This window comes from Clupea harengus, chromosome 11 (genome assembly GCF_900700415.2).
Source record: "Clupea harengus chromosome 11, Ch_v2.0.2, whole genome shotgun sequence".
Classification (NCBI taxonomy): Eukaryota; Metazoa; Chordata; class Actinopteri; order Clupeiformes; family Clupeidae; genus Clupea; species Clupea harengus.
Window position 1 is genome coordinate 6854016 of NC_045162.1, and position 10652 is coordinate 6864667.

At 42.8% G+C, this 10652-nt stretch overlaps 1 protein-coding gene across 9 annotated transcripts in view; it reads right to left on the bottom strand.

Moving 5' to 3' along the window:
• Positions 1 to 8562: 8562 nt before the first annotated feature.
• LOC105891822 (DNA-binding protein SATB1) overlaps positions 8563 to 10652 on the bottom strand; it is a 51112-nt gene continuing 49022 nt past the window's right edge. For all 9 annotated transcript variants that reach the window (XM_031575848.2, XM_042709044.1, XM_031575844.2 and 6 more), the window contains one exon: positions 8563 to 10652. This exon is cut by the window's right edge and continues 326 nt beyond it. In XM_031575848.2, the coding sequence (XP_031431708.1) occupies positions 10352 to 10652 (301 nt within the window). In that variant the 3' untranslated portion in view covers positions 8563 to 10351.

Genomic DNA, 10652 nt, shown 5'->3' on the forward strand with positions numbered 1-10652 from the left:
AACAGATCTCTTCACACCCATTTCCACAGATTTTTTAAAAATGCAACAGCACAGTTTACATGATACAGTCAAGAGGTAGTCTTTCAATTAATTTGCCAAGTGGCAAACAATAAATGCCCTTCAAGTTCGATAATGAGCCAATGGATGTGAATAGATATGAGACTGTGTGTGTATGTCTGTGTGTGTGTATGTGTGTGTCTCTGTGTGTGCGTGTGCGTGTGTGTGTGTGTGTGAGAGTCTGTTTTGGTCATCTCCTGAGTGGTGGCGCCGGAACGAGTGGTTTGCTGCCGAGTGGCGCTGCCGTTCATCGATGAGTTATTGCTTTACAATGAATGCAGGGAGACAGGTTTAGAAAAGGGAAATGGGTTCAATTAGTGCTTGAGATAATAAGTGGCCACTTCAAGCGAAATCCCAGAAAAAGAGCAAGGGGGGGACACGTACTGAGCAAATGGCGATGACTGTGTTGTTTAGCAAATTGTTTTCCTGCCTATGAGTGTTGCGTGGTCAGGTCATGACGAGAGGACGGAGAGGGAGGGACGCGGTGCGGTATTCTCGTGTGTAGTTCTCTAATTGTTGCACATGTCAATAGCATCAACGTCAGGGGTTCAATTCCCAGAGAGCACATGGACTGATGAAGTGTCCCTCTACACTGAATGTCGCTTTCAGTTAAGGGACGTTGACTGATTAGCCTGCTCCCTGACTCCTGGAGGAGGTGCGCGGTGCTGGGTAGGGTCCCAACATGACGTTGTGACCGGACATCAAAGTGACCTGTAAAATCATACAACTGAAAAAAAAGCCAAGACTGCGTGAAGTGAATTCTTTGCAGCTATATTTTGTGCAAGAAAATAAACCACAGTACAGTTACGCAGGATCACAAACAGTTGCAGCCATCTGGACAGCAATGGTGTTAGACTTGCTTCACAATGTCAGATTTTTTAGGAACATTTTGAAAGGTGATGGCTACACGATCGCACAGAGCTGTCTTTCGCATACGCAGTGTGTAAATTGCTAGATGTCTTCATCAGACAGACACGCTGTTCAGGTTTAGTTGAACTAGTGACATGTACAGTGTCTTTGCTGACATGCTTTTGAGAGTCAAGAACATTTTAATTACCATGTGTGGTGCGGTGTCGGCCTTTGTCTACCTCGGTGTTGACAATTCTGTCTCCATCTTTTGAAGCGGTAACACTGGACAGATTGATGCAAATCATATACTGTAAACAACACATGTGGAAACGCACAGACAGCACTGTACCTATGCTTCGATATCAGTACTCCGTGGTTGCCTGGCAACATCTCAATTTAGCCCCCGAGAGGTGTTTTTTAGCAATCAGTTATGTTAACTACAGCAGGCCTATCAAACACAGAGAACATCAGAGCCAACCTCCAGGTCATGTGTCGGTGGTATGATTTGTGTCAGATTGTGATAAGTGGATTTTGATTTGTCTGTAAGGTATAACCAGGGGCGGTTTTTCCTACAGGCGGTATAGGCGGTCGCCTAGGGCGCCACTCAGAGGGGGGCGCAAAAAACTGCGCCCAGCAAAAAAAAAAAAAAAACAAGTATTGTGTTTTTTTTTTGCTGGACAGAGTTTTTTTTGCGCCCCCTTTTATATCTCCAACCAATATTTTGACATAAAAAAAAAATCTAACATTAGGGTAAAATGAGCCAAAAATCGAAAACGGAAGGGGTGCGTACGTCCTTGGTGTTGTCAGAACATGCTAGCCTAGTGAGGCGTTTGGTTAGAGTGTATGTGTGTTCAAGACACTTTGAAGAACAAAATAATGAAGAGGCAAAAGCCATCCGGGGCGCAATTTAAGAAGAAAAGAAAGGAAGAAGAAGAGAAACGTGCCAAGGTAAATCCTTAAATCCTGTTCTAGCCTAGAATGAATTCCAGATAAGAAAACGTTCACGAATGCGTGAATTGCCCCCGGGACTTTAGTGGAGTAAAGAAGAAAAGATGTACCTTATCATTGAAAGTTTTCCTACTCCCTGTCACATAGTTCTTTAACGATTTTACAGAGGCGGGTATATCAAAAATGATATGTCCATTTATTCTACATTATACAAAAAAAGACATGATTGAAATAGGGGCGCACATATAAAGCCAATAGCCAGTGCAACAACACTACACATATCTTACTCGTTGCATAGCACACCCATTAAGGAAACCAAACACGGCAACTTGTCAACAAGTGAGGAATACTGGTAAAAATCCAAGTGTTGTATTGTCAACTTTAGCGGATGGATTGTAGCCTATGTAATCTTGCTAGTTAGCTAACGCTAGCTAGCCAGTGACTTGTGACGTTCCTTGTTATTGCCATTCAGTCGAAACATCAGTTCAAGTTCAGCTGTACCGCAATTTGCGTCATTTTGCGTTATAAAAAATTGAGTAATCAAATTTGGACAGTTTTAGTTTTGGTGGAGTGAGCTAGCCAGTTTAATTAGACATGATTCAACTAATCAAGAGCTATGCATCTTGGAATAAAAAAATGTCAGGCTGTCCAAATACACCAAAATGCTTAATAACTACATAATAGCTAAATTTAACAAATTATGATAATACATACTTTTGTTATATCATTTTAGATTCACTTTTAGAAGACTAAGAAAACATTATTTGCATGCGATTGGGACGATGACGTGGAGGTGTGTGTGTGTGTCCATCAACAGTTGAAGAGGGGGCGTGGCCGGAGCGTAGTCCAGCACAGGCGTGACATTTTCTCAGTGATTTGTTCTTGAATTAATGTTTGTTCATCGTCGCGATCGTTGTTGTGTTTATGTGAAAGAAATGCAGTCTTACAGGGCAAAATAGCGTTTGAAAGTTGCAATTCCGTTTTCGTGGGGGAATTTTTTATTTATTATTTGGGGGGCGGCAGGAGTGAAGCTCGCCTAGAGCACCAAATGTGCTAGGGCCGCCCCTGGGTATAACACAGCTGATAGAGGATTGTAGCCTGCAAACATCACAAGGATCATGAGGTTATGTTCCCATGCGCTCATAAAAACACATAGTGTACACCTTTGGTTGAATCTGTTGCTAATACACTGTGATGTAAAAGAAATAACTGCATTGTCTATAATCGAGCCAGAAAGTAGCGATTTGGCGCGAGCTAGTCTGGCATTGCCCGCATGAGTCAGTCTCCTTGCTCTCCCAGGAAGGGTGCCAAAACAGTGTCTGATTGGCCCATCTCTGCCTTGCTTCCCTCATGTGGATATTGAGTGTCTGCTTCCTGGCAGGTGGGAGCCGACTCGAGGGCAGGCAGCTGGCTCCAGGATCCTCTTGGATTGGCCAGAGCTGGTCGTCACACACATGTTTCTTGGTGTTGATTGGGGCCTAACCTCATCACACCGCACAGGGCTCCCAGACAGACTCGCGCTGTGTGTTTGGACTCCCCCCTGCAATGTTGTTGTTGTCGTCGTCGTAGTCGTTGCTGTTTGGTGCTGGTGTTGGGCTGCCTCTGGATTTGCCAGGCGTGTTTCGTGGCTGGCTGGCTGGCTGGCTAGCTTGTGTGTGTGTGTGTATGGTTTATCGGGCCATCCAGCTGTGCTCTGAATCACTGCACTCTGCCACGTGAGGGCCTGCGACACGCCACCATTCACCACGCATCACCTCTCGTAGCAACCCATGCATAGATACATGATCTGACTTGACCCATAAGATACAGAGAAGGCTACAAAAGAACTCATGTATAATAACAACTAGCCCTTCTTCATTCAAATGCAAGTTAATGGAATCATTGATTAAACATTTTTGTACACCTCTATGGACTTGTTAAAAAAAGCATTTTTATGAACCTCCAATGTGTTTACCAGTGTTAGGTGTTTGTTTGAAAGTGATAACCTAAAAATAAGACCCTGGTAAATCTCCTGAACCTTTTCCTGCAGTGAGACCCACACACAAGGTAATAATGTAAATGGAAAACAAATTAGCAAGGAGACCTCACCTTTTTAGCTAATTTTTTCCTTCAATTAGTATTCTTGTCACTGATAATTAGTGAACTTCTTGTTGAGTCATTTCTCCCCAATCAACTCCCCACTTGTTAGGGTAGCGTTCTGACATACGCGACAACTGTGTTAGTGTGACCTACATAGTTATTACTCTGATTCAAGTCATGTGAGGACTGAGAAAGTCACTCATTAGCGGAGTACATCATGATATCAACAGGGGTGTTTGACACAGTATCACCTTTCTGCAGCAAGCTTTTTTCTCTGTCTCTTTTCACTGTCAAATGTTGAACCCTAATCATAATGAAACAAACAGCTGTGAAACCTCAGTGACTTTAGGCACGTTTTGTCTCCTGTGGAAATTAAGAGGTTACCATGATGACTAGTTTTAATCGAAGCACCAACAACTGGCATGTTTAAACGTGATTAAAGCCAAGCCGTACATGGGGGACTCTGTGAGGGGTCTCTGGGATTGATGGGACTGAAGCATAATGAAGTGATGGGAGACTCCATTCCCATTTAACCTCACTGTCAAAGCAGGCCACTTCATCCTCTGTATAACAGTTGTGATGCTTGAAACCGGATGTCCGAAGCGGTCCACGAGGAAAGAAATCCCCAGGGTGCTTAAAAACCCACACCAGAACAACAGGTCTTGAAGATTAAAGGTCCAATGTTTTCTGTTCACCCTGTTTTTAGTCAAAATACGTGTATGAAGAAGACCACAAGTCTTTCTATTTAGTATGAGTAAGTGTGGTAACAGTACAGTGAATCACCAGATACATAACACTGTTGTTATGGTGACTCCATTTCTGGGAAAAAATATTATTTTGACTGTAAGAGATCTGAGGGTGTTTATCTCCTTAAAGATCGAAGAACTATCAAGGCCCCATCAATAACAGGAAACTCTGTGGGCTATTACCTCCACAGATTGAAAAGGACTCCCAGATTTCAGAATGTAAAATGACAACAGAATCTCCGTTAACAATGTTGCAAACATTGAGACTGACTTCGGGGAAAGCTCTGTTGTTTTTCACTACACAGCATTTACCTTTTTTTATATATATATTTTGAGATATTTTACAACAGGCTCTAAAAGCAGTAATGATGCCCCGTGAAGCCTGATGACCCAGATAGTTTCTGCCCACTCTGGTAGCTACTCGGGGCCACATCCCGTACAGAGTCAACCGCTGTTCTGGGGGAAACCTCCTGCTTTTAATGCAATTACAGTACAGAAATAACTTAACTGGAAATACAGACGTGAACACAGTGCCCACGTCGTGGCCCTGATTCTGCACTCCGGTTGACATTCCTCCAGGAATAATGCCACAGTATCAGTGGGCATGAAGAAGGGCAAGGAGAGCAAACTGTTAGCTTCCATCCAGGAGGAAAAATGGATGGCCTAAAAGTTTAATCAGAGCAGCCACAACTGTTTCTTTTGAGTGATTTATTGACTACAAGGCCTTTAAATGACCCCTTCTCCGGGTATAGGTAGCTTAACTTTGAAATAATGGGTATCATTAGGAGAGCCCAAGCACATTTCTCTCAGTGGATGTGCGTATAATTTCTTCTATCAGGTTACAGTGCGTGCCACTTGATGTATATCCTATTTGACAGGTCCCAGTGTCCTGTATTTGTGTACATCAATGAGGCACTTAGGAATATACTGTATGTATATGTGTGTGTGTGTGTTTGTGTGTTTGTGTGTGTGTGTGTGTGTGTTTGTGTGTGTGTGTGTGTGTGTGTGTGTACTGTATGGATTTAAAAGTTGTGGCAGAAAAACACATGAGTGCTGCATAGGCTGCTCAGATGAACATTAAAATATAATAAAAGAAATTATGATAATGCTGAAGCCTGGTGCCTCTTTCCTGTAAATTAGTATGCATATTCATGTGTGTGTGTGTGTGTGTGTGTGTGTGTGTGTGTGTGTGTGTGTGTGTGTGTGTGTGTGTGTGTGTGTGTGTGTGTGTACATGCCTGTGTGTGTGCGCATGCCTGACTGTGTTCTGTGTGTGTGTGTGTGTGTGTGTGTGTGTGTGTGAGTTGTGTGCTAAAATTAATATGTTCAGAAAGATGCTTGCATCCCCCAGGGCTGCCCCCTCTGTTTAATCTGTTTCTGCTTCTAGACCAGGAGGTAAAGGGCAGAGGAGCGAGCTGGAGAGGAGCGCACCACAGCGATTAATGCTATTAATTCCCACACCCAACCTTCTGTTTCCTCTCCTCCACATCACAGAGGGGAGGGGAAAAAAGAAAAGGACAAAAAAAAAAGGAAAACAGTTTAAACGTTCAAGTTGCCAAACAGAGCAGCAGGAGATGGAGAACTTCCTGATTTACGCCAAGCGATTCCACGGAGATCGCTATCATTATAATAACTTTATTAGCGTTTCTGCTGCATTTCCTGTTTGATTTACTGCGCAGTCCCAAGGGCTGCTGGGTAGGCAGCAGAGGACTCCCAGCACAAGGCAGACCTGCTATTGTTGTGCTGCAACCTGAGCATGATGCTCTTATAATCAGAGGGTAAAGTCTGATAAACCAACACTGAAGCATTTTTTCTTAGCAACCACCTACCTCTATTTGATCGGCTTCCATTGCTACTGTACAAAGCAGCAGTGTAATAAAAACATGTCTGATGTCCTTTTGGGTCTGTACTCACCATGTAATGCCTGTCCAAGACCTCCTCATAAGGCCTCTTGTGCTTCCGGCAGTAGATAACTGAAAAACTAAGGAGTCTTTTCTGACGGCTGGCTGGAAGATTTGTTCCAGGAGCATGTTGTTTTTCAAAGGTCAAAGTACCTGAAACTGTAAGCGACTCCTGTGTTTGACCCATGGCTGACCCCTCTCTGAGGTCATACACTGTGTCATAGACTATGCAATTGAACCCTAGACAATACTCAGGTGTGAGATGGATATTAAGACAGATGCTGTATGATATTAGAAGGAAGGTGAAGTGTGTACTTTTGAGTGTAGATCAACGCTATTTTGCTGTCTTAATTAAACCAAGAACCATCTGACTGTGAAAGTAGAAGGGAAGTTGACTGAAGGTTTCACTGGTTTATATTTTACCCCAATGGCTTAGCTCAGTATGTACAATGTGCAGTGATGAGGTGTACACCAAAATACATCTTTAGTCTGAGGTCAGACTTAATACTCCTGTGCTATTTTAAAATGAGCTTGTGTACTGAGCAGTGTGTAAACATACAGCACGATGCACTATTCAGTCCCTTGAAAAGCACAGAAAGCAGGAAAACCAGCCAACGGTCTTCCATTTCTCCATTTTGCCAGAGCACTCCTTCCAGACCTCCCACTGTCAGCCAAAGTGAGATATTACAGAATTTGCATTAAGTAACACTGGAATAGACAACAAACACACTTTGAAAGTGAAAGCAAACATGGAGGGCCCTCAGTCAATAGAAGAATGTGTGTGTGTGTGTGTTTGTGCGTGTGCGGGGGGTAGCTTCCAGCCTGAAAGCAGCGCATCAGAGGAGTTAGCTCAGGCTGAGGATAAAGATTTGAGCTGGAATCCTCGTCTCCACCACTCGTATGCCCACCAAAAATGGCATCTGAGCTTATTTTGTCAACCACCACAGATCCAGTCACCTCTGCTAAGCACCTGCCCCGTATGTTTTGGATGGAAATGTATCCATTTATAGTCCATTAGCTTTCTTTCTCTCTCTTTTTTTTAAGTAGACACCATTCTTCCTGGTACCATGCACATGCACACCATGGTAAGCACTTAACTGGACAAGTTATTAGCATTGATGCTGCCGATGGAACAGTAGCCTCGACCTCGACGACATCCGTCATCCGCACACGAAACAGTTTCAGTCTCAAAGCCCCACATCCTGTGTGGCGGGCGTGCGTGCTGCTGAACACAGGTGTGACACATCAGCGGTGATTCTGTTTACGCTCCACGTGAGCGGAAATTCTGTTTACTCTTTGAAGCTCCTTGGAATCTGGGTGTTTCTAGTGTCACTGATGATTTTATATAGATGTTAATGACAGATGTAGAGGTGCAATCAAGGACTGGGAATTGGAGGCAATTATCAGAAGCTCTGATCTCCACATGTAGCGCGGTGCGGACTACAGAGGGGTCCAATCACAAACGTATTGTTGTGTTGACATCTCAGATCCTGCGGAAGCTGTGACTGGAAAATAGTTCATAACTCTCGGAGAATCACGGGGGAATCAAATTATTAGACATTCACTGGACCCTCCGATAAGTATGACATGAATCGGTTACCGTTGGTTACCGTTGTGCTCACCTTGCAAGGCACTGAAATGGAACCAAATTGTAATTATTAAATCGTGTTAAAAAAACATCGCCATCCTGCAGCAGCAGGGTCTACACCAAACATTAAAAAGGAAGACCCATCTGTGTGTTTGTCTGAGTCGGTGTGAGAGAGTGTCTGTGTGTGTGTGTGTGTTTGAAGAGCAAACTGGAGGCACTCTCACACACAGTAATTCCTAGAAAAGCGCAAACTGTATGTGGAAGAAAGCCCAGAGCGGGTGGCACACAGCTGAACAGCTGAACTTTCTTCACGATGGAGATCAGGAAAAGACCATTGCACCTCCACAGCGTTTACTCTTCCCCTTCCCTTCGGATGATTTCATTAACAAAAGGCGTTAACACCACTGATTTATTTACCCTTAATTATCAGGGTAGTTCAGACATGCTGCAAACAAGAACAAAAAAAAACACAAGGAGAAAAAAAAGAAAGATAAGAACCGGTGCTCTATAGACCAATGTGCTGTAGACAGTGAGCGCCAAAAGTCTCTCCTGATGGTGGCGAAAAATCAGGGCAATTTTCCTGTTGATTCCTGATAGAAAAGTCTGGACATTCAACGTTGTTTTGAGTTGGAATTGTGAAAGCTCATTGTTATTTACTATTGGCTGTTACACTACTATTTCATTTCATGACATATCCATTTCCGTTTCTATATTCTTTTTCAACCGGGCCGTCTTCTGGTCACACGAATACAAAGATTCTGGGGTACAATACAAACAGTTTAATTGTGTCATTAACAATCAATAACCACTCCTAGTTAGAACATTTCTGCATAAAGAAACAGAGAAACACTTATAAAACAGTCAGTCGTAACAAAATAACTGGTGTTCTCATTGCATTAAACTCATAAAAAAAGAAACACTTTTTTATACAGAGTATTTATACAGGAATAGCTTTGAATTGGATTGTTAACCAAAGGAAGACACATGGCAAACATCAATTTTCACACAAATTGCATATGTTTTTCTCTCTAAGGTGTCCTATAGGTTAGTAATTGACCTAAGCTTATTTGCATGATAGTAAAAATTGCATACAACATTAATTGTGAAGCTTGTAGCATGAGTTGCTCGACATACAGCACTTTTTCATAGGCAACCGTTAAAGCACATTTTCCATTTAAAACGTTAAGACACTTTTGATTTTACTGCCCATCAAAATTACATTTATAAATAGAAAAAGTTCAGTAAAATAAAAAGCGCTATGTAACAGAAACTTTCCAAAATCATAATTACATCAGAACACTGCATGAACTGCAAATAAATAACGTAGGACGACAAAGTCATGGAAATCAAAAAAACAAACATAGGTTGTGATTCACATTTCTTTTTTAACTGCTTAGAGATCCCGAAAATTACAGTGACAAAGGTTTGCAAAATAATCTTAACATCGGCAGTGCCATATAGTACAAGGCATTTGTTGGCATAGTTTTCTTTAAGACTGTATATTTTTACAATTAATATATGTCTATATAATATATTTATCTTTTTCTTCCAAACAAATCATAAGATTGAGCTATACTCCCCAAAAAGCCCAAAGATCAGAGGGTCCAGAGTTTGAGTGATTTGTCACACTGAATTGTTTATTTATTCATTTATTCCTTTAGGAGAATAACAAATCAGTCAGCAGGTGCTAGACTCTGTACCTCAACATTAAGGCCTGGTCCTCCTCTTTGCTTCAGTTTCATATGCATTTTAAAAATCCAGTTAACACCACATACGTAAACATCTATCAAAGTCTATCAAACTCCATTGAATTCGTTTTTTTAAATGGTAAATCAGTAGCTCAAAATCAGTGTAAAAACAACAGACATCAAGTGCAGTCAGCAATTATCCACAGCAACAGACTTAGATTTTTTTCCTTTTTCTCTTTTATCTTTTTTTGTGCGGGTTATTAAACGATGCGTCAGTCTTTACAGTGAATAATACAGGATTTACAAAATGGAAAAAAAGCAGAACACCGCAGCATTAGCTGAGTCTGTCTGAAACAGAGTCCCTCGGTGTCGGCCTTAAGACCAGTAGAGAGAAAGAGAGAGAGAGAGAGAGGTGGAGTGAGCGACAAGAGCGAGAGAAAGAGAGAAACCCACTCAGACCACAGACCTACAGAGAGAGTGCAAGGAGAGCGGCTGGCTACTCCTTGGCCTCCTGCTCGGCCGCGGCCTGGGCCTCGGCTGCCATGTGCTCCTCGATCTTGATGGAGAAGATGGTGTTGCTGGTCTGGGTGCTTTCGTCCAGCTCCTTCAGCAGCTCACTGCTCTCCTTGAAGTCCGTCAGCTCCTGGTCACCGGCGCCCGTGGTGGTGGTGGCCACCGCCACTGCCGCCGGCGTCACCGGAGGGAACCCGGCCGACTCTTTGTTTTTGCCCGGGTGGTTGACGTAGAAGCGCTGGTTCTGGAAGAACTTGATGATGGTCTGTTTGGGCAGGTCCAGC